Consider the following 24,153-nt stretch of genomic DNA (forward strand, 5'->3'; position numbering starts at 1 on the left):
GTCCCTTGGTTATACCGTCAGCTCTCCTGGAGTGGAAGGCCACTCTTCCCACTCTTCCCATCCCCGCAGATCTGAATCTGGTCTATTCCTTAGGGCCCGGCCGAAAGCTTCTCTCTCCAGGAAGTCTTCCTGGCCTGTCATCTGGTTGCCCAGTGACACCTCCTCTGAGCTCACTCCCCTCTTGGCCCGGGCCTCCAGCCCTAACTAGCAGCCTGCACGGGGGTCGTCAGTGTGGGGCGGAGCGAGCCCTGTGCATCGATCTGCACCATGGGCTTCGACTCGCTCGGGGATCTCAGGGCAGGTTCTCATTCGTTCGCCCTAGCGGCTCTGTAATTACTGCGGTGGGGGACGGTAGTGACTCCGCGCACCAGCTCACTGACGTCTCCAGCTCTGCAGTCCGTCCCCCACCCCCTTCTCGAACTGTGTAAGACAGCCTCTCTTATATGCTGGTGACGAGGAATCAGGAGAAAGGACGGCAGGTGTGCGGGTCCAGGGCTGGGGGGTGGGGTCTGGGAGGGCGGGGAGGGCGGGGGCGAATGGGAGCAGAGAGGGGATTTCAGAAGCCTTGCTGCTCCTCAGAGTTCAGGAATTAGGTATTAATTTCACGAATTTCGCCTGCTCTCCCAGCACAGCTCAGGCAGAACTAAACTGCGGCCTTTTCTGTGAGTGGGATGTCTGCGGAGTAGCAGGTGGGAGGAGCATGTGAGTGTTCCATACCAGAAAGTTCGGATGCCCCGAGAGCCAGGGAATAGGACCTGCGGTTGAGGGGGCCCTACCCCAGCTGCAGAGCAGGTCTAGGTGGTTGACTCCCGTGCTCTGGCCCCCAGTGCCCTCACCTGTACATGAAGGAGGCGGGCGATAGAGACCTAAGGTCCCTTCTGGTTCTGTGATTCTCCAGAACCGTCCAGTGCTCACCCTATGCTGGTGATATGGGGATCCTCGAACAGGAAAAGCCCCGTCCTTCCCCTCAACTTGTTCACAAGTTGACAGCGGTAGGAGAAGATCTCCTTTGTACCCAGGGCGCTCTGGATCTGGGCTTCGGGGAGGAGGTGGGGATCGGAGGGACGGAGCGCCCAGGTTGTGTGCCCTGTACATGGGGATGTACCGAGACTCGCAGGGTGGTGGGCCAGCCGTCGTCCAGCACCGGGCCGTGGTCGGGATCCTCCAGGGAGTACTCCACCCAGAAGGTCACTGGTTTCACGTAGTCAGCAGTGTCCTGTGTGGGAGGAGATGAGGACGGGGTGAGAGGGCATGGAGCACCCGTTTCTGGGCCAGGACACGGAGAGAAAATTTCCAGTTCCCCCAGGCGGGAGGGCAGCCTCCCCGCCGGCCTCAGGATGAGGCCAGGAGAGAGGAACGTGCTGGGTGGCTGGAGGTTCAGCAAGCCCCCGCTCAGCCTTCAAGGCTGGGCACCCATCCTCCGGCGCCTCGGCCTCCGCGGAGCCAGACAGCACCCACCACCCCGTGTGCACAGCCCACTTCTCAAGTGGCATTCGGAATATCTCCGTGTGCCTGTCTCCGTCCTTCAGAAGCTCCTGGCCCAGCCCCAGCACTGTGACAGGGTTCACGAGCGTGCTGAATCAATGGATGAACAAATGTGTGAGCAAAACAGGGGTTGTTCCAGTGGTCCAGGTGTGGAGGGTAAAGAAGGGGATGCTTAGAGACGCCTACAAAATCTCCTGCGTGGAACCTAAATCCTGACGTGATTGGCTTCTTTGTATCAAGGCAGTGGCTCTCAAGCTTGAGCTTGCATCAGAATCCTCAGGGTTCCAGCAACACAATGAGGGCTGAGCCCACCCCCAGAATTGCTGATTTAGTGGGTCTGGCGTGGGGCTTGAAAACATGCATTTCTGGGGCACCTGGGTGGTTCAGTCGGTTGGGCGTCTGCCTTCGGCTCAGGTCATGATCCCGGGGTCCTGGGATCGAGCCCCGTGTGGGGCTCTCTGCTCAGCGGGAAGCCTGCTTCTCCCTCTGCCTCTGCCCCTGCCCCTCCCCGCCGCTTGTGTGTGCGCGCTCTCTTTCTTTCTCTCTCAAATGAATAAAATCTTAAAAAAAAAAAATAAAGAGAAAACACGCATTTCTAACAAGTTCCCATGTGATGGGGCTGTTGCTGTTGGTTCGGGGGACCACACTTTGAGAACCAGTACACAAACACATTGGAGGGGGCCACATATTAACAGACACAAGGACTTCCCACACTTACTCATTTTTCTGCCTTTTGGCCTTTGAACTACAGGGGGCAGGTGGTGGGCTCTGAGTGACCCTGCTTATGTCTCCAAGGCCAGAGCTGTGGCCTGGGTATTTGGAGTTTCTGGATGGGGCAAAATTCTCATCCTCTTCCTTATCCGTAAAACCAGGCCCCAGGTCCCTGCTGGTTCTCCACCTCCTCCAGGCTGGCCACCCTCCGTTCCTCCTCCCCGCTCACCCCCACCAAGGGTCGGTCTTACCTGGTCCTCAGCGTTAGCCAATGCCTGCTTCCATCCCCTCTAGCCACGGCCCGTGCGGGCTGACCCCTGTTCGCTCTGTGAGACCTCACCGAGCCCACCTCCCTCCTCAGATTTCACCCCCTGCTATAGGAACAGTGAGCATCTGAGCGCTGGGAAAGAAGGGATTTCGGAGAGGGTACCACGAGGTGGTAGATAGTGTGTCTCAGTAGCCTTTCCTCTGGGGCATGAGTATGGGGCGGCCAAGGTCCAGGACACTGCACCCTGGCGGGGCCTCCCGAGGTATGCTGGGGGCTCGAAACCAGCCTGGTACCCGCTGAGCACCTCCTCCAGCTCTGTGTCCCCTTTCTGTGTGACTTGCTCCCTGGTGGTGGGGCTGCTGGGTGTCAGGCTCACCAGGACATGGAAGTTGATCCGCTCACAGTGTTCCTGGCCAGAGGAGAGCAGGACGGCTCTGTTGGTATATCGGTCCCCGCCCTCATCCAGGTGGGCCCGCGGGGCGTAGCGCCTCTCATCCATGGTAGCATTGTACCTGATGCCTGGAGGAGGGAGAGGGCAAAACCAGGAAGGTGGAGCCACAGGTCCACCCAAGACTCTTTGCCTGTCTTCTAAGAGAGCCTACTGAAAGCCAGCCTCCTCCAGGAAGTCCTCCACCCTGGCCAAGGAAGAGCTGCTCTTCTCCCCTCATGAGGCCTAGTGTGGGTGGGAAACTCCCATGCAGAGATCGAGTGAGAAAGGAGAAAAAGAAGGAACCAAAGAGAAGAGAGGCAGAAGGAGGAGGAGTGAAGAGGGGGCTGACAGAGAAGGGAAAGAGAAAGAGGAAGAAATGCAGGAGAAATGAATGGGTGAGGGGCCAGGGCGTTGCCCTCATTTGAGCCCCCGCTGGAGTCCTGGACCTCCCCAGCTCTCCCTTCCTTCACCTTCCTGGGCTTGCCCTTGCCTCTGGGATCCTGTCAGGCCTGGCTCAGAGCCCCCACAGGCCGCAGTTCCCACCCATGAGCCCCTCCCACTGGCTCCTTGAACCTAAGACTCCATTCTGGGGTTTAAAGCCTGCAGCCTCCTTCCCTTTTGCTACATCCAGGAAAGGCTTCGTCTCTTCGCCTAGACCCCAGCCAGCCTTCTGGGTGCACCAGGACCTTGCACCTTTCTCCTTTTCCAGATAGAAGGTGAAAAAGACTGCAGCCACCCAGGCTGGCTTTTCTCTCACCCCCACCCGCACCCCCACCCTTCTGGTGGGCCCTGCTCCTTGGCTAAGAAGCTTTCGGAAATCCCAATTTCCTGCCCTGGGCCCAGTCCCATCCCAGAACCTGCAGCCGTCACTTTGTGTGGCCTCGTGGGCCCAGGGCTGCTGTCTGGGCTGGAAGTGATGATCCTCAGAAGGACCCGCCCTGCCGCAGCCGCGTGCCCACTCTGAGCCATGAGCGCTGAGACTGGGCGCTGCGTCTGTCTGACCCCCCTGTTTCCTGCTCCCTCTCCTGGCTCTGCCTCTTCTTCTGCATCCAGGCTGCTCCAGTTTGCTCCACTGCTCCCAGTTCCCTGTTTCGACCCAAACTTTGCACCCCAACTATTTCCTTCTTCCCCTGGCCTCTCCCTTGTTGCTCACGGCTGCTCACTGCCACCCTCACCCTGGCATGATGTCCCCTTTTGGCTCCTTGGAATTAGATCGGCAAGTGCAGTCATCAATGTGGCTCAAGGTGCGACCTGGCCCTTAAAACCCATTTCAGCAGAAGCCCAGGTTTTGAAGCTGAGCAATCCCAAAGTCCACAAGGGAGATCGGGGCTGGGGGCTGGGAGGGGGCTGTAGGGGAGGGGCCTGGTTTACCGACTGTGTCCGTTTCAAAATGGGGTGCCAGGAAGACGGGTGTGAAGCAGAGGAAGGCGGCCAGGCAGGTGGCATCCCTGCCGCTGCGTTTGCAGTCTCTATGGAAGATGTTGATCTTGGACGGCTCAAAGTGGAGGCTGGCATTGATCTGAACCACCGGACGGGACCTGGAGTGGAGGAATGGGTAGCTGGGGGGTGGGGTGCTCTGCTACCCCTGGGACCCGGAGCGGGGGAGGGGGAGAAGGGGGGGTCGCAGATGGAAATGGAATCTGCAAACCTTTGGGGGAGGGCAGAGAGGGGTCCCAGATGTTAAAATTTGGGCAGAAAAGTGACAGGTGGGTGGAGGGCAGGCACCTAGCCCCGGAGGCAGCCCTTCATCATGTCCTAGATGCTGTACTCGTTGCAGACCACACTGACTTCCTTGTGTCTCCCCATTCCGTCCCTGGACATTAATTACAATAATAGGGAGAGTTTTAAGAAATCCTGATGCCCAGTTTGCCCTCCAGGTCAAATCAAATCAGAATTGGCATCAACATGTCTGAGGCTGTGCTTCTCAAATTTTAACGTCTGCACGTCTCTGGGGCCGTGGGGGGATCTTTAAAATGCAGATCCTGACGCTATAGGTGGGCACAGATTCTGCATTTCCAGTAAGTCCTCAGTGACGCTGTTGCTGTTGGTCCGGGACCAAACTTTGAAAAGCAAGGTGTTAAAGCTCCCAGGGGATTGCAATGTGCAGCCAAAGTGGAGAACCACCCCCTGTTGTAGAGATTCCCCACCTATTGACCCGACACTACCCTATGGTTCTCAAACTGGGCTGCCCATTGGAGACAAATACCTGGGGAGTCTTTAAAGCTTACTGCTGCCTGGGCCCCTTCCCTAGAAATTCTGCTTTAAGTGGTCGGGGTAAAGCCTGGGCTACGAGCCTTTGCAAACCTCCCCAGTTTGGGACAACATGGATGGACCTAGAGGGTATGATGCTAAGTGAAATAAATCAGACAGAGGAAGCCGAATACTGTATGATTTCACTTAATATGTGAAAAGTCTAAAATCTAAAAAAAACCTAAAAAATCTAAAAAAAACCCCAAACGAATAAACAAACAAAAAGCAGAATCAGACCTATAAACACAGAGAACAAACCGAAGGTTCCCAGAGGGGACGGGATGGGGGGATGGGTAAAGTGGGTGGCAGGGAGTGGGTGGTACAGACTTCCAGCTGTGGAATGTCTAATTTATGGGGGTGGAAGGCGCCGCATGAGGAATATGGTCACTGATACTGTAATAGCGTAGGGTGACGGATGGTAGCAACATTGGCGGTGAGCACAGCATATCGTATAAACTTGTTGAATCACCGTGTTCTCCACCTGACACTAATGGAACATGCGTATCACCTATACTCAAATAGAAAGAAAGAGAAAAAAAAAGGAGACAAGCTCCCCAGATGATCCTAATGGGGCAGTCTGAGATCCATGGGGTTTGAGCGCAGAGTCTTCCCAGAAGGTTCTGGCCCACAATTTCATCACCACTAAGGTAGCACTTAGGTTGAGACCTCAGAAGCTAGATCTCCAACCACTCCTCTGCGTCAGACTGATTCTCTTGGAGGGGCAGAGGCGTGCGTCTCTCGTTTCCAGTAAAGGACTCAGTTTCTGTGTCACCCTACCGACCGTCTAGTCCATGTCTACCTCCTACCCTGGGCCCTGGACAGCCGTCTTGCTTCCTGGCTGTTGGAACCAACACTGGGAATACCTTTACCACCCCAACTGCTCTTGCTGCCGCCGCCACCCCCAAAGATCCACGAACCCCCACATGCGGAGCAGATCTCCAGAGAGAGGCTGTGGTACTGGTGTATGGCCCAGTGCTGCCTTTAGAGGGCCAGGGGACGCCACGGAGGACACAGGGACCCCCCCAGACACACTGCTGTCCCTCCTCCCCTACAGTGCTCTGTTGCAAGAAGCAGAGGTGTGTCCCGCCTCGCTGGAGATCCCGTGAGGGAGCAGCGGTTCTGATGGTGAGGCCCTGGCCGGCTCAGGGATGCCCCCCACTCACACTGCTCCTCTTTTCTGCTCCAGTGTCCTTGCCCCCCACTTCTGCCTCAGGGACGAGGCTCCTCCTGAAGCGTTATGCGTGAGCTCTAGTCTCGGGCTCTGATTTCTAGGGAACCCGGGCTAAGACATCTCCCAGCCGGGCTGTGATGTTTTTGATAACTGAGAGCATATCCACTCCTTCACTCTCCCCGTGAAGTCCTGGGATACCTCGGTTTCATGCCTCTTAAAGGTAGTATGAAAAATATGACTGTGCTTATACAAACTTACATGCAGGTGGGAAAAGATTGGTAGGAAGAAAAGCCCAAATTGTAATAGCGCTAATGTTAAGCTGATGAAACCCTGAACGATTTTTTCTTTATCATGTTTCTTTAAGTTATTGGATTTATAATGAAAAATAGCTCACCAATGTAAATGAAAAGGTAAACAGGTGTTTTTTTGGCTCGAAAAGTAGCCAACACATCCCATGGTAAAATACAGGGACTTTTAGAAAGCTCTCTTTCTCTCTCTCTCTCTTTTTTTTTAAGCTGTAGACTTTAATTGCTAAAGAAAGCCCCCCCATGCGGATGTATGGCAAGTATCTGATGGGATGGTGCAGAGATGAGGCCCTGGAAAAGGAAATGAGGAGTCCGGAGGGGTTTGGAGGAAAGAGATCTCTGTATGGCAGAAACATTCTGGGGAGAAGGGAGATCCATCCAGCCAATAAGAATATCCTCAGCCTGTCCTTTGAGGAGCTTGAAAAGCTGAAGTGGAAGCCAAAAATTTTAGGCCAAATTCTAAGAGGGGTTTTTGGATACTTGATTGCTCTAAAATCTTAGAACGCTGTTGGGAAGAGGGATTTGGACTCCAAAACAATTTACAGTGATTCCTCAGAAAGGAAATGTGTCATCACGAGAGGATAAGAACAGGGTGAGTTGGGTTGACAATGATTAAAGAAAGGGACAAATGTCCTAAAGCATATCTTTAAAACCCGGTGTCTATCATGGCCCTCAGAAGACCCCGAGAGCGAAGAGAAGCAGGAGAACCAACCACAAAATCACAGCGTTGCCCAGGGCGCCCACCGCCAGGTCGACCAGCCCATCCTCGTTGAGGTCCAGTTGCCCGTGGATGCTACAGCCAAAATACTGGAGGCCAGGAGCCAGGTCGGAGGCGGCGATTCTCTGCAGGAAGTGGGAAGAGAAAGCTGGGTTTCGGCACTGTTGGCACAGGGCAGAGCGATCCTCAGGGAAGCTACGATGGGGAGCACTGGAGAGAGCCCATTTGGAACCATCGGGAAGCTTCCCCAGCCCAAAACTATCCCCTCTCCTGGTCTGTGATGGCACCCACCATCCAGTCATCCTTTCAGATTAAGATATTGTGTCTTAAAAGGGTTCCGCATTAAGGGTAAGTCCCTGTTGCTTGGCAGATACCACCCCACCCCCCGTCCCTGGCATCTCTGACCATGGTGTATTAGACCACCTTACTAAGAAAATACGTAGGCAAAAATGATGACCCGAGGGCGTGGGACCTGAGACGGGTCCCTCTTGAGGGGAGCTGGGTTTCTAGCATGCGGCATTTCTAGGGAAGAGCAAGTCCACGTGGAAATTCTCCACTCCCAGTCAACCTCATGCATGCGTGTGCGGAGAGGGGGGCGGGGAGAGTGAGGTTGGGGTCCCTGAGGTTTCGTTTTTGCGGGGGAGACAAAGTTAAGCAGGGAGAGGGTGCCCACAGGGGTGATGGGAACACTGTCCCTAAGACAAAAGCACCCATTTCGAAATCCCAACTTGGGGCAAGTAGAGCTAGGACAGATTGGAATCCTTCCCTGCAGGACACAGAAGAGACTCCCACACGGGATGCCCGAGCCCCAGCGGCCAGGATGCCTGGGCCAGCTCCAGCCCTTTACTGGGGCGCCTTACCTGCTTCGGCGTCTTTAGGAGGCTGGCTTGGAAGCCGTGGAAGATGTAGATGGCTCCTCTGTGGTTGTCCTCCAGAGGGGCTCCCACCACCACGTCGTTGTAGGAATCTTGATTGAGGTCCCGAACCGAGGCGATGGAGGACCCGAATCGGGCGTTCTGGTAGTTGTGGGAATCCTTCAGCGTCCCATTATAAACAAACCGATTCTGCAACACCAGGGGTGGGACAAGGCTCAGGGGGACGAGGCAAGGGCTGGCAGCACCTTGTCTCCACCCCACTGTACCCCCGGAACCCCCTCTCTGGCTACCTAAGTCCAGCGACAGAGGAGGGTCCTGCTGTCCCCAGCCTGGCTCAGCAGGAGGGCGCTGGCCTCTCTGGGGTGGCCCCGTTTCCCTCACGGACACCCGAGTGAAGGCGGGGGCGGGGTGCCCCCCGCCGCAGTGGTACCTGTCTCAGGTTGTAGACGTACACTCGGCCCTGCTCTCGGCCCTCGCTGAAGTACATGGGGGCGCCCACAAGCAGGACATCAGTCAGCCCGTCGCCGTCGATGTCCACCGAGGTGATCTCACTCCCGTAATAGGAGCCTATCTGCAGCACACAGATGGGGGGGGCAGTGGGCTGGGCTGTGCGGGGAGCTGGGGACACCCTTCCACTACGAATCCGGTCCTCCCCTTCTCACCCCCCCGCCCCCACTCCCCTCCCCACCTCTCCCGTGGAGTGGGTGCTCGCCTGTTTTCACCGGGTCCCACCCTGCCCTCTTTTCTCCCTCTGTCATCCACCCCTCCCCCCTTCTTTCTTTCCATTGGTTAATTGTCTTGATTGCCATTGGTTCTGTTTGTGAGCAACACAGTCTCATGGCAAAAATGAGCAATATCAGAAAAAGCTATGAAGAAGATAAAAGTCACCCATTGTCCCAACATCCAACCAGAACTCCCATGAACGTTTGAGTGTATTTTCGTCTAGTCTGTTTTGTCCAGGGTGTGTGGGGCTTGTTTGTGTGTGTGTATACCGTTTTACCCTTACAATCTGGGGTCGTAATATATATATGGCTTATATCTGATTTTTAAAAAATTATTTATTTATTTGACAGAGAGAGACACAGCGAGAGAGGGAACACAAGCAGGGGGAGTGGGAGAGGGAGAAGCAGGCTTCCTGTTGAGCAGGGAGCCCGATGCTGCGGGACTCGATCCCAGGACCCTAGGATCATGACCTGAGCCGAAGGCAGATGCTTAACGACTGAGCCACCCAGGCACTCCTTATATCTGATTTTTAAATCAAACAATGGATCATGAGCAGCGTCTCCCTGATGTGTTATATTTTTTCTTACAATCTGATCATTGGTGGTTCTGTAATATTCCAAACCACGTATGGACCACGTGTGTATAATCAATCCTCTAATGGGACATTTGGCTTGTTTCAATGTCTAATATTACGAAAAACTCCAGGATTAGCACCTTAGAAGGGGAATTATGGTTTTCTTTCAGCATTTGAGCACCCACTGAACTCCTCTCCCCCTTCGGGTGCCGTGCCCCCCACTTCAGTGAGGGTGCCATCCACTTGTATTTATTATTGTATTTATTGTTTGTGTGTGTGTATACCGTTTTACACTTGTTCAGTCTGAAACCTGAGGGTCCTCCCTGGTCCCACTGCCACCTCTCCCACCTGCACACTCCCAGCAAGCCCTGCCTGATGTGCACCAAACTTGCCTTGAGTCTGCCTACTTCCCTCCTCTGCTGCTTCTTCCCCAGGTGAGGCGCCTGCCGAAAGACCCCCTGCCTCACCCTCCAGTCTACCCCCACGGGCAGCCAGAGTGGCCTCTAGCAGCTGGCCACACCACTCCCTTGCTCTTGGAGAGGGTGCGGGGCAAGTCCAAATTCTTCAGCGTGACCTCTTGGACCTGCCTCCCTCCCCAACTAGCCTCTGTGTCCCCCACCCCCACCCCCGGGCTCCACCACTTTCTCCGGACATTCCCAGTGATTTCTCCAAAAGCCCAGGCCCTGGCTGGGTTCCAGACTTCCCTCTGTACATACTTTTCTCTTGTCTGCACTCCTCTTCCCTTCTCCCTCTCTGATAATGTCTACCATCCTCAGGTCACTTCCTGTTAGACTCCCGCCCTGCCCTGCCCTGCCTGCAATGGGTACCCCTCCTTGATGTCCCCCCCAGCCCCATACCAGCACCTATTGCCCCCATGGAGAGCGGGCACTGGGCCTGCTGTGTCCCCTCCAGGCCTGGGTATGATGATAATATAATAAATACAATAAATGTTTATTGGACCAGTGGGTCACTTGGGAAGGATGAAGGAGTCCTTTCCACAGACAAGCCCTGTGTGACACACTTCACAGCCTCAGTTGTGTGAGCCTCTTGCTACCTTAGGAGAGATCACTGTCCTCATTTTACGGGGAATGAACTGAAGCTCAGCGAATATGAGTCGCTTGCCCAAGGTCGGAAGGCTGGCCACAGCCAAACTGGGTTGAAACTCCAGTCTGACACCAGAGCCCATGACACTCCCTCGCCCAGTCACCTCCTGGCTTAGGGTGCTTTCAGGAGAAATCTATCTGCAAGTATTAAAAGCTTTTAACTGAGGAGTGAGATAGAAACACAGAAGAGAGGAAGATGGAAATCTCAACACGGGGGTGGGCGAGGGAAGAGCTATCCCTGCGTAAGGGAATTAGGAGGCAGACAGAGAGCAAGTAAGGGAGGCAGGATGGAGACTTTTGTCTAAATATGTGGCCTCAGCTATGTGGGTCACGGTGATTTGGAATCCACTTAATTTAGCTGCCTTCAGCACTGCGGTTTCTCATTCGGATGTTGGAGGCGGAACCGGGCAGTAAAAATGTCATAAATTCATCAGCAAATTCCCTCCAGCTCTCAAGGTCTAGCCTTGGATTCCCGGAAGAGGCGGCCCCGGGCAGAGTGTGGGCAAGGCGAGATGGAGGCCGGGGGACAGAGCAGGGCCCTGGTCTGCCAGTGTCCTTGAGACAGGAAGAGGAATAGTGGAATGATGGCTTCCTGCAGCTAGAGGGATTTAGGTTAGACCCCGTGAGGAGCTTGTCCTCAAGGTGACAGGCCAAGGGCAGTAAAAGGTGCAGGAGAAAGGGCTGTTCTCGGCTCTGCAGAGCTGAGGGTGAGCTGGGAATGATGGTAAGGGCCTGCCTAGGGCCCAGCTCAGGCCCAGGAGACCATGGATGCTGAGCGCTGCCAGGCGGGGTGCGCGCACGCGCGCGCGCGTGTGTGTGTATGTGTGTGTCTGCACGTGCTGGTTTTGAGGTTGTCAAGGGTCAGCAGGTAGCATAAAGCAGAGAGAGAGAGTCCTGGGTTCTAAACCTGACCCAGCCTTGAATCCACCACGTAACCTTGGAAAAGCTCTGTGGCTTCTCAGGACCACCCTCTTCCTCGGCTGTTGGAATGACTTGGGTCAGAACCCTGTTTTCTGGGCTTCCCCCCACCAGTGACTCTTATCATAGCTTTGCAGCTGGTATTCATGACCACCGGACACGAGACTCTGAGCAGCACAGCGTGGTTCCCATGGCAGCCCGGGCGGGGCCGTGGGGTTGGCGGCTGTCGCATTCTGTACTGTTCCCATTCCAGGAACAGGAGAGAAGCTGGCGGCGTCCTGGAGAACCCAGGGGGCCTCGCTGTGGGTGGGTGTGCTGTGGGCAGTGTGAAGGTGGCTTGAGGAACATGCCTGTCCCTCAGGATGCCTAGGGGCCCCCTGCAGCCCGAGCTGGGAAGCCAGAGCCAAGCTGCTGCCTCTAACCCTGAACTCTGGATGCGAACACAGAGAAGCTGGCTGTCAGGGGCAGAGGTCAGGCACCAGAGACAAGAGGTCCATGAAACGGAGGCAAGCAAATTCTCCCAGGCTCGCCTTGCTGCAGCAAGGACCAGGGCCTGGCTTTCTGGGGAAGGGACAGCCCAGCTCCAAGGCTGGTAGGAAGGCGGTGTATGCTCCCCCTGCCGTCCCCCAACTAGGCAGGATGTCTGGGGAGGAATTGCTGAGCTCCAGAGTCCTGGGCAGCCCAGCCCTTTCCATATACCCTCCCAGCGCGCCCCTGCCCCCAGATTCTCCCTTCATACCTGCTCACCCCGCAGGGCCTGGTGGATGGTGAGACTCCTGTTGTTGTGCATGGTGAACAGGATGGCTTTGCCCGTGTGGTTGAACCGGGGTGCTCCAGCCACGTACACCCACCCCTGCCTGGAGGACACGACCGACGTGACTGTGTACCCTGCCACAGGAGGAAACAGGCTGGTCTCTGCCCCAGGTCCTTGGCGGTGCCTGAGGACTGGCCCCCTCAGGGAGTGCATTCAGGGCAGGCTGAGCAGATGTGAACCCTCAGGGTGGTAATTCCTAGGTACAAACTTGGGGGGCCTGGAAGAGGCAGGGTTCAGGACTGGGGGGGGTTTGGAGGGTGGGCAGGATTCATGCATCCCTCCTCCCCCTGCTGGAGGGCACCAAGGAAGCCAGGGGCGGGGGGTGGGGGGTGGCTACTAAAAGGTATTGCTGACGCAGAACGTGCATGTCCCCTCCTTCGCCAGAGTCCCGAGTGCACAGGGGAGCAGAGAGGAGGGAGATGGTGGACCCGAGCTGGGCTTCATTACATATTGCGCAGGCTTTGTTTGTGATCCCCACCAATTGTCTCTCTCAAGGACCAGCCAGCGTCATCCTCATTACTACAACCTGCTGCTAAGCGGTTCGTGGAAAATTAGAGCATTGCCTGCCAGGCGTAAGGGGCTGCTCCACTGGGCATTGACATGGGGTCCCAGTGACATCTGCAGCCCCAGAACTTTGCAGACTCAGAGGAAGGAGCCCCGAGCCTCCTCTCAGTCCCACACATACGATACGCAAGTGAGGAGGGAATGGAAACCGGGGGATCTTTTGGAAAGGCCCCCACTCCTTGTCCTCGGGTTAGCTTTGCCCGATCGCTCTGACTCCTGATGCACACACAGCACCCAGGAAGCGTGCAGAGCCTAGAGCCCCACTTTCCACCAGATGGCCTCAGATACTGGACCCCCATTTTTAGATGCCTTTGTTGGCAGTTCCTGGGCTGTTTCTGGCAAACGGATGTCTCCTTCTGCCATGTGTGTGTGTGCGTGTGTGTGCGTGTGTGTGTGGGGGGGGGGAGCGGTAACCGTGCTACCACGGTTCGGTTCCACTGGTTGCTTACACAGCTGCTGCAGGATGCATAGATGAGTTGATTCGGTGGCTGGGAGCATGGGTGCAGTGGGGTGAGCTGCTCTGGTTCCAGACACAACATTTTTGACTCTTAGAGGTATGTTCTGGGGAATGGGGCTTGAAAGGTCAGTGAAGCAGGATATTGCATAGGCTGATAGGGCTGTGTATTAACCCAACCATAAACATATGAGGGTAGGGTGGGATCAGCCTTACAGAGTGCGGCTGAGCTTGTTTGTTTGCTTGCTTGCTTGCTTTCGTTTTCTTTTTTTGGGGTGGGGGAAAGAGAATCTCCATGCTCAGCATGGAGCCCCACTCAGGACTTGATCTCCTGACTCTGAGATCATGACCTGAGCCAAAATCAAGAGCCGGACACTTAACCGACTGTGCCACCCAGGTGCCCCACCAAGCCTTCTTTTGAGTCCCCTCTCGCACTACTAAAAATGTTCTCAATTAGCCCCCCGGCTCAGGGCTTCCTCAGAAGGAGGGACAGTGGTGGGGGGAGGGGCGTGGGGGCCGAATGTCCTGGGAGCAGGCACCTCTCAAAGCAGCAAGCAGCATGGGGAACGTCCTGCTTCCCACAGCCTGCTGGCTGTGGCTTCAGTTTCCATGGGGTTCTTTGGCCAGCATGCAGGGCCATCCTGAAAGCTGGACCGACCTCCCAGAAGGCCTGACAAGATGACAGAGGAAGACCAGTGGCCAAAAGTCTGTACAGCTTCCTTGTGTGGAGGCAGAGAGCCTGGCCTCCCGGTCTCCTTCCTCCAAAACCCCTCTCCTTTGGGGCACATAGGAAGGAATCTTCCAGAGATCCCAGACTCTCATGGATGAGCCCCAGAGGGAGGAGGAAGAGAGAAGGCATTCCTTCAGGACCCCCACCCAAGGCTGTGGCTGTGGGTAAGGCCAGATGGTGGGGCCTTATGAGGGATTTTCAGCCTGGCTCTACCCCACGAGGGTCTCCTGGGAGGAGGAAGACAGCTCTGCTGGGCCAGGAGAGAGGGGCGAGATTCATCCTGCTGCTCCCTCACTCAGACACCTTCACTATCTCCCTACTGCTAGCATGAATAAGCTCCAAGTCCTCACCTTGGCATTCGAGGCCTCCAGCCGCAGCCTGCTCTAACCTACCTTCCCCTTCCTGCTGCACCCCTCTGCCCCAGCCTCACCGCTCCACCTCCTGGCTCCTGAACCCGCTTAGCACTTTCCACGCCTCCCTCCTTCTCTTGTACCGTTTTGGTTTATTCGGATTCTTCCTGCCTCAGAGCCCTGGTATAGGGCTCCAGCTCACGCACAGCGGGGGCCAGAGTGTGCTGGCCACTGGACCAAGACCACCCTCGGTGTCTGTCCCACTCACTTGGGCCCTGGGCGCTGATGCTGTCTCCCTGATATTTAAGGCTTCACGGCAACTGCTCCACCACCCCTTACTTGGTGCCCCCGCTTTCGGCCCAGTGCTGAGCACATGGGAGGAGCACAAACCATCATGACTGATCTGTGTGAGGTGGGCGCTGGCCTTCTTTCTTCTGACATCTTTTCTAGTGTTTGGGCATTTGCCAAGGCGGGGGCTCCAATCTCTCCCTCCTTTTCTGTGCTTGCATCCACACTCTGGCCCCACTTGGGTCATAATTTTTATCCGTGCCCCTGTGTCGGCCCCACCGGCTGAGAAACGGTTGGAAGGCAGAGGCAGGGTCCTGCTTACCAGGGCACTCGGAGGGCACCGGCCACAGGGGGCGCTCTACGCAGTTTAGGTTTAATATCTGTGGGCCAGGTAGTGTTGGGGGACTTCTAGGGACCGACACGACACCTCTGTATTGCCCAGGCAAGTCCTGATTCCAGCATTCTGTCCTGTGGTCAGCTCAGGGTCTCAGAACTGGGGATGGAAAATGCGGTGACCACTGCGTGGGCAGTGTCACAGGCAAGGGGAGTGGCTGAAGAGCTGAGGGACAAAGGCGGGGATGACATGGAGCATTAGGGAGAGGCCGGACATGTGGACAGATATGCCAACTCCGGGGGGCCCAGTCTCATGGAGGAGTGGGGTCCGAGGAGTCATTAATGATGGGTGACTTCAAAGATGGCCGACTTGGCTCAGAGACAATGGGACCCCCCTGGCCGTTCACCCGCTTCCGCCCTTCGCTCTGGCTTGGCCCTTTCAGAAGGGAATCCTCCCTGGCAGCCTTAGCGTGGAGGGCCAGGCTCATGGTTCTTACAGGACTGGAGGTGACTGGGTTCAGTGGCTTAGGGCCTCACACCTGGGACCTATCACCATCAGGCCAACAGTCTGTGGTTCTCTTTAATGTCTGCTTCTGGAATGCTTACTGGGAAGTGACTTCTGCCTTGACTGTGAACATTAATACTTGCACTCTGCCTTAGGAGGCAGCTCAGCGTGCTCAAACCCTAGTCAAGGCAGCAAGCTTTTTTTTTTTTTTTTTTTTAAGATTTTATTTATTTGCGAGAGAGACAATGAGAGACAGAGAGCATGAGAGGGAGGAGGGTCAGAGGGAGAAGGAGACTCCCTGCTGAGCAGGGAGCCCGATGCAGGACTCGATCCCGGGACTCCAGGATCATGACCTGAGCCGAAGGCAGTCGCTTAACCAACTGAGCCACCCAGGCGCCCCAAGGCAGCAAGCTTTAATACCAATGGCTGACCTAGTGTCTAGAAGCATCAGCTGAATTTCAGGTACAGGTGCATTGCTTGTCACTTATTCTGCCTGGTTATCGAGAACCTATTGTGGGCCAGGCACGGTGCTGGGTGCAGTGGATGCCAGGCTGAAGAGGCAATGGCCCCTGTGCCTGGGTATTCACAGAATATTCACACACAGGCCCCTTGTCTCGTGTGGGGGCAGTTCCACTGGGGCCCTCCTGGCCTGCCGCCCAGCAGCCACGGTCCGCTCGGGCTCTTACCTAGATAGGCGCCATGGTTCTTGAGCTCCTCGGGGAACTCCTTCAGGTACGACTCTCGGAGAGGAATGACCTTCCCGCCACTGGTCTCTTTCAGCACGGCTCCGTTCCAGTCGTAGGCACCAACAGCTCCCAGCAGAATCCCGTCCTGACATTGGGGAGGGGACACACATCAGCTCACATCCCCCGGGAGCCCCCCACTGGGAAGCCGCATCTGGGTTCTGCACAATGAAACATGTGCCAGCCACCTCAGGCACCTTCTCCTGTGTTCATTATTTAACGGCTTCCAGCCAGGATTCTTGACTTCTGAATGAGCCAAGGACCTTCCACCCCGTCCTTAGCACAAAATGGGTCAAACAAAGGAATGCTCTAGAAATAAACTCCACCTCTAGGCCCCAGCCTCTGTTCCTCTGTGGGCTTACCCCCTCTGTAGGAAATCTCCTGTCACTCTCCCTTCCTTCCTTCACTCCTTGAGGCCGTGCCCCTGCACTTGGCCTCCTTCCACATTCCTTTGCGGTGTCTGAGTTGCTCCCTGTGTGTAAATCTTCTTCATTTCTTCAGTGTCTGCTTTGTCCCAGCCACTTGCTTGGTGCTGGAACATTGTCTCTGCCCTCGCAGAGCTCCGAGTACTAAAGAACTGTGCAAATAAGCATAATAGTTGCAAATTGTGACAAATGCTATAAGTAAATAGCACAGGGAGGTTTAGGCTAGACTGAAATGGGAGTCAGGAAAAGCATTTTGAATACGTCATGCTCACCTGGACACCTGGACAGGGAGGGGACAAGTGCGCAAAGGCCCTGAGGCTGGAGAGAGTCTCGAGGATTTGGTTTTATGGAACTGGAAGCTGTTTAATGGTCTGGAGCATGGAATGAGGGGCCAGAGTGACTCTGATGAGACTGATGGATAAGCCAGGGCCACATCCGTGACAGCCCATGCTCTGAGGAAGGATGCTTGTCTTTAGCTGCAGGGTAAGTGGGTGCTGCAGTGCTTGGAGGGGAAGATGGGGGCCCTGGCTCCCTGAGGGGCCACTACCCCGCCTCCTTAAACAACCCACAGAGCTAGTGGGCACAGAAAGACAAACAGCAAGCACTTAGAAGAGGAAGAGCAGTGACTAGGGACAATGAAGGTCCGAGGAGGTGGTGGAAGCAGGGAGGGCCACCTTCCTGGGCGACCTTGGCGATTCCGGCCTGGGTAGGTGGTACCCCAGCTTTGGGCTGTGAGAGGACTAGCTGGTGAAGTCACCTCTCCCCTGCACTGAACCTCCTGGCTCGTTGGCAGGATTTGAGGTCCCCCCAACCACTCCATCTCCCCGCACCTCCAAAGCGATGGTGCCAATGGAAAAATGTGATTCTGGCCTTGGGACAGTCAGGGCCGTGAGTGAACAGGCAGGCAGGGTCACCAGGTGCTGGTCTCACTGGTGCCAGTGGAGGGGGCAGGACCGTGAACCTGAAGCTGACCTTCCATTTCTCATTTCCCCGGGGGGCACTTTAAAGACTGCAATTGATCTTAGATAAGGTTTAAAGAGTTGGAATACTCTGGAACTGACTGTTCAGACAGAATGTTTTTACGACTGTAAGTAAGCCGGTCTCTGGAGAGTCTGATATGCTTGGTTGTGTTTAATGTCACACTTTCTAATTAGCTTTTTCCTCCTACTCTGTATGAGCCTCAGATTGGGAGTGCCTGACATCTGCCGGGCCAGGATCAGGGCCGGGGCTTCAAAGACTCGCTGCCCACGGTCACCGCCAGCGCTCCTTGAACTTGGGGCATGCTCCCTTCTTTGCAGAGTACTTTCTCATCCAGCCACCCCTTTGTGAGAGGCTGGTGGGACAGATGTTCATTATCTGCACTTGACAAATAGCATCCAAGCTTCAGAGAGGGAAAGGGACTTGCCTGAGGCTGCACAGCAAGTCGCGGCAGGGCTAGGACCTGGAGCAGGGAGGTGGGTTGGGCAGAGGAGAAAACACCCATGGGCAGCCCCTGGACTCAGGTTCCAGTTTTCCATCGGAACACCCTCTAAGAGGAGAGTGATGCGTGGGCCTCCACCTCTCTCTCTCCTCCCTCTCTCTTTCGGCTGAGTCCAAGTTTGCTATTGCAGGACAGCCTTCTTCCTCCGTGGAGAAGATGAGTTTTTGGCTTTGCAGATGACTGGAGGCCTCCACGATGTACTGAGGAGGCCTGGCTCAACTGACATGGCTGGGATTCTGCTGGGGAGCACTGACGCCGACCAGCGGAGCTCGAGGATTCCACTGGGACTTCTGGATTTGGTGGTACTGGGCCAGCTGATGGCTCACGGGCTCTCGCCTTACACCGTTTTACCCTGGCAGGGGCTGCACACTTGTGCTCCCAGGTGGTGGCCCTCTTCCAAGAGGGGTCTGTTGCCGGGGAGAGCCTCGCCGAGGACAGTGGCTGAGGGCTGGCTGGGAGGGCAAGCGAAGGCCCCCGGAGCAAACCTCGCTATGGCACTGTCTTTCCCCAGCTCGGGGAGCCTAGACATTTTGAATTTGGAAAAAATGTGGAAGGGCAGGGCCCCCCAAAGGGCCAAAGCCTTGGCAGAGGAAGCCAGGCATGCAGACCCAGCTGGAATACGAATATCAGGGCATTCCAGGGAAGAGCCTTGTCCCATGTTCCGGGCCTGGCACTGGCTCCCTGATTTATGGCCTCCTTCCCCCTGGGGCCACCGGAGCTCCCACCACATAGTGCCAGGGTGTGCCCGGGTGGCCTTGCCCATGGACCCTTGGCATAAGCTGACTTTTCTGGTGCCCTGAGCAGAAATGAGGATGCAGGCATGGTCAAGGCCAAGTCCGTACCCTCCCTATAGGCAACCTATACCTGTATTCACTTGAGCATAGCACCTGCCATTGAATTCTTTTTTTTTTATTTATTTTTTTTAAAGATTTTATTTATTTATTTGAGAGAGAGAGAATGAGAGACAGAGAGCATGAGAGGGGGTAGGGTCAGAGGGAGAAGCAGGCTCCCCGCTGAGCAGGGAGCCCGATGCGGGACTCGATCCCGGGACTCCAGGATCATGACCTGAGCCGAAGGCAGTCGTTTAACCAACTGAGCCACCCAGGCGCCCCCTGCCATTGGATTCTGCTAGCTCAGCTCTTAGCTGCCTTCTGCCCCGGCCCCTGCAGCAGTCTTGCCTTCCCAGCTGAGCTGAAGGCTCCCGGGGCATGTGACCTCAACCATGTTCCAGCCAGTGTGTGTCCCCAGCCCTGGAAACAGCATAGTCTAAGACAGTGGTTCCCGAGCTGGGGGCAGCTCAGCCCCCGGGCAATATTTGGCAATGCCTGGAACCGGTTTTGGTTGTCAGAGCGGGGGGTGGTGTTGGGGTCGGTATGGCATCTGGTGGGTAATGGCTAGGGTTGCTGCCTACAGTACCCACGACAGTCCCACAGCCGAGAACTGCGGGGCCCAAACTGTCGGCTGGGCTGAGGCTGAGAATCCCTGGCCTGGTGGCTAGAGCATGCCTGGAGTCAGACATCGGGGTTCCTGTCCCAGCTCCAGAGCTGCTAGCTGTATGACCCTGGGCAAGCTTCTCTCTCTCTCTCCCTCGCTCTTTCTCTCTCTCTGTTTCGCTGTCTCTGCCGCTGCTGGAAATCGTTTTGTTGTGAGGATTAACATTTTTAATTCTTAGCGTGGTGCTTGGCAGCCAATCAGGCCTCGGTATATAGTAGCTCTTCTCATTCTTTAGTTCGTCCAGAAAGCACCGGGGAGGCCGGAGTCAAAGAGGCAGACCTCACGGTCAGGTTGGCGCTGCAGATGATTCCCGACAGCAGCCCAAGGGGAGGGCCTCGCTGGAGGCCAGGGCAGCCTGGTTGGGGGGCCCCCCCCAGGAAGGGGCGGGCAACTGAGGAGGTGGGTGGAGTTAGGATGGGATTTTAAGAAACCCTTACTTGATTTATTAGCAAGTCTCGAAATGTACACTTCCAGTTCCAAGCCTCAAGATTCACTTCCAGCAAATATTTTTCAGACATCTGCTCAAAGACTGAGATTCAGAAAGGTTGAATGATTTGTCTGAGGCCACATAGCCAGGCAGCGCTTTCTTCTTGCCCAGCAGTAATGGAATGAGGATACCAGACGCCAACAATTCTTCTTGGCTTTGGATAGGCGGGTGGAGGTGGCTGCTGGTGGTTCCGCGCAGTGGTGCAGAGACCACCTAGAGGACCCCGAGTACTGTCCTCCTCCCTAGACTCCTCCATGGCTCCCTAGTGCCTGCGTGCCCATCATCAGAGTGACTGTAGAAGGGCCGAGAGCCCCTCCGAAGGCAAATGCATGGTTAAGAAGATGGATTATACTTTCACTAAATGCTCGGATTCTGTCAGAAGATGATTATTTTTAATAAGCCCGAAGTGGAGCCTGAGGAAGGGACGAGTGCCAGCAGGTTTAGACGGGGTTGGGCAGGAGACACCCGGAAACAGGCCCTCAATCTTTCTGTGGAAAGAAGCTCTTCACCGTGCTGGAAATCGGGAGCCAGGGTGACAAGGAGGTGGTGTGGGGAGCAAGGGCCACACGGTACCTGACTGCTCAGTCCTGATCAGAGTGTTGGTGGTCTCTGCTCGGAGGTCCTGGGAACGAGGCCCAGGAGTTGAGTGAGGGGCACCAACGCACAGCCTGAGGGCCTGGGGCTTAGGAGGACACCCCCCCCCCCCGCCCAATGAACTGGAAATGATTCCTGCCACCAGGAGTCACTTCTCAACAATCTGGAACAGCAAGCCGGCAGACCTTGGCTCCCATGTCCTGGTCGCACAAGGTGGAACCTGAGGACGCCTAACTGCCTGGCCTGGCTGGCAGGTGGAAGAATCCACTGTTTAGGGCTATGGGGGTGTAGAGGAGTTAAAAACCCCTCACATCATCATCTATGGATTAGTTTCTTTCATTTTTGATTGAATCAAATGTGCCAAACTAGTTCAGATGTAAAGCTCTTAGGAAAGATTACAGCCTGAAGGCTTCAACAGCTCAGAACCTCCGATAACGGCCAACGGCCTTAGCTCTGTAGCCCACAACCCCAGGGGGCTCTGCGGGAAGGGCACAGGCTGAAGGGGCAGCTGGCTGGGGAGGTGGGAGGCTCCCCCCACCTTGGCCTGTTCTGGGTCATCTGGCCTGCTGGGTCATCACGTGTAGGTGAAAGGAAAGTAGTCTCTTTCCATCTCAGGTGAGTCTCCAAAGTATTTGGGTAGACAGGACCCACGCTAATACCACTGTTTCCTTCTGGAAACTTTTGGGGTTGGGGAGACGTATGGACTGTGGGGTAGGAGGTCCATGTGAAATTCCTCGGCTGAGCCCTCAGGTAAGAGGAGCACCCCAGCTCCATCCACCACCAACGGGCAATGATTGTAGTCCCTTCCTTCTTCTATAGCTTCCCCTCCTGGCCTGTGGGCATTAGAGACTCAGAGGAGAGTCTACGCCCCCTTGGGAGGTATGGAGCCCTTTTGTAAACTTTCTGGCCGACTCCTGCAGCTTCTTCTTGATTACCCAGCTCAACAGGGAGTTCACCACCTCAGCAGGCAGCCAGCACCAACAGAAGCCACTCCAGCTATTAGTGAGCTTTGCATTCATTTCCAAATGCTAATGGAGCCATTGGCTTAAAAATCTGTTTTAGAATTTGACCAGAGATCCACAGCTGACCTTCTTGATGGTAATTTCCAGAACATCCTTTTTCCCTTTTTTGTAAATCGAGACTAGAGTTCCCTGGGTTGACTCTAGCTCCCTGGGTTTCCCCAGTGGCTCCTATGACCTGGGGTGTTGGGTTCTTTGGGTGACCAGGTGACATTTTGGGGTCTCCTCTTCTACCCTGGGCACTGGAGTCTCTTTCCTCTTGCTGCTTTTATCCTTTTTCACTTGAAGGCTGGTTTCCTTGCTAGGTAGACAACAGCAGCCCAGGTGATGAGCCGCTGGGCCCTTCCTCTGCTAATTGAGAACATTCTATGGGGTCCTTCCCCTAGGACTGGAGATCTTTCTCTCTGACATAACTAAACAGGCCCAGGGCAGCTGAAGGCTCTCCACACATTTGCAGGAAGCAGCTGTCTGAGGCTGTCTGTGGAACACTTTTGGGGGAGTTGGAGCCTGGTAGCTCGCCCAGGACGTGGACTCACTGGGGCTCTGGACCTGCTCTGGGCAAAGCCAAAAGGCTGGACCAACTGCTCTCCATCCCCACAGAGGTCTGACCGACCATGAGAACGGTGGAGCTGGACTCCCAGGGACAGGACGGCTGTGGCCAATTATGATGCCATCAGCGGCTGGCACTGAGAAACCTCTGTGCCCTAAAATGGCGACCCAATGGCCAGTCGCAGCGCCAACAGCCCACCATCGTTGCTCCATGCCTTCAGATTTGGAAGGATTTTTTTTCTTTTTAAGTATTAAAGAGTCTCAGATTCAAACTTAATCATCATCTCTTTAAGAGTCCTATCAGATAAAAACTTCCAGATGCCTGTTACTTGAAAACAAGACTTGGGGGCTTTAGAAGAGCTGGGGTGGGGATGAGGATGGGGAGAGGCACCCTGGTCTCTCCAACCACGGGAATGAAAACAAGTTGGACATGTGGGAGAATCTGCACAGGGCAACGCATGCCCTTGACCTAAATAACAGGCCAGGCTCAGAGCTCTTGGTCTCCCCTGTGCAGCTGGGGAGCCCGTGGATCCTGCAGGGACTCATCTCGCTCGACACACTGAACTGCTTGGGTCATTTTCAGACCTCATCTCAGTGTTCTTGAATACCTGAACCTCGTCGTAACCTCCCTTTCTCTTCAGGTTCCCTGATTCCTGGGCATACATGGACCATCGTATTCAAAGCAGGAGCCTGCACCTTCCGGGACCCAGCACAGGGCCCAGCACTGAGAAGGCACAGAAAAGATTTGCAGATCTGACCACCTAAAACGGACAATTATTCCCACCTGCCAACCCAGCAGGGCTGTGCTGAGCATGAAATGGGGCACAGGAATTTCCTGGAAAAGTTTACAGTGCTGTGCACATATAACACGAGTGTTATAATTACAGGCAGTTCCATTTATATCCTGCTGTATTCGGGTGGGCAGGAGCCTGTCCAGATGCAGCTCGGGAACAGCGGATCATGAGTCAGGTTTCCACCCCTCCGCATGCTGCCTGCTGCGCACAGGTCCCCCACCCCACTCCCTGCCTCCGATTTGGGATTTCTGACTCAGACCCCCTTAGATTCCATAAGCTTTAGGGGAGCAGCTGCTTGGTGTGGGGAGGAAGAGTGTAAGACTGGTGTTTTTGTCACTCATGTCACTTCAGCGGGTCGCTCAGACTTTGTGTGACTCAGTTTATTGCTCTGGAGACGGGGACCAAGGAATCCTGCCCGATTCACCTCACAGAGGAGTGGGGGTGGGAATCGGTGAGATGACGAAGGTCATGTATGAGCCGGCAGGATCAATAGGTCTTTTCTGGCAAATGAGGAGGCAGAAGGACACTCCTGGGGTGCCAGCCTGGGGACAACAGCCAGGACACCCGCCTGCCCAACGCATGCCCCCTGACTCGGACTCCTGCTGTGCAGTCTTCCCACCACGCAGCGCTCCAGGCGGGGCTCCACGGCTTAGAAAAACGTACTCACAGACACCGACTCTCTCGAGGCCCCTCTGGCGATTCCGGGAGGTTCCAGCCCCATCTTGCCAATCAGAACCAGGTGAGGTGTGCCGAGGGCGAGTGACAGCCTGACGCTCCGGGCCTGCGACGCAGAGCCTCTGACACGGCATGCTGCTCGTGACACGGCGTGCCCACCTGGGACCCCTGCCACCTGGCACGTCTGGACACCCTCCCGCATCGGCGTGGGGCCACGCCCCCACACTCACAGGCCGCCTTGGGCACAGGGTACTATTAGTGCAACGTCTTTGGTTTTGACCCAATTTTCACGCAAGGCTCTGTGGACCGATTGGGACCTTTGAT

At 55.5% G+C, this 24,153-nt stretch overlaps 1 protein-coding gene across 1 annotated transcript in view; it reads right to left on the bottom strand.

Moving 5' to 3' along the window:
- The window catches only part of ITGA11 (integrin subunit alpha 11), a 136,646-nt gene that overhangs the window by 16,513 nt on the left and 95,980 nt on the right, over window positions 1–24,153 (bottom strand). The window contains exons 11-18 of the mRNA XM_021693715.1: window positions 16,256–16,400; window positions 12,271–12,419; window positions 8,644–8,784; window positions 8,199–8,402; window positions 7,333–7,463; window positions 4,266–4,432; window positions 2,841–2,983; window positions 1,106–1,216 (exon numbers count right to left, since the gene is read on the bottom strand). Coding sequence (XP_021549390.1) covers window positions 1,106–1,216; window positions 2,841–2,983; window positions 4,266–4,432; window positions 7,333–7,463; window positions 8,199–8,402; window positions 8,644–8,784; window positions 12,271–12,419; window positions 16,256–16,400 — 1,191 coding nt within the window. The remainder of the gene's footprint in view (window positions 1–1,105; window positions 1,217–2,840; window positions 2,984–4,265; window positions 4,433–7,332; window positions 7,464–8,198; window positions 8,403–8,643; window positions 8,785–12,270; window positions 12,420–16,255; window positions 16,401–24,153) is intronic.

The sequence above is a fragment of the Neomonachus schauinslandi genome, chromosome 9, assembly GCF_002201575.2.
Source record: "Neomonachus schauinslandi chromosome 9, ASM220157v2, whole genome shotgun sequence".
Classification (NCBI taxonomy): domain Eukaryota; kingdom Metazoa; phylum Chordata; class Mammalia; order Carnivora; family Phocidae; genus Neomonachus; species Neomonachus schauinslandi.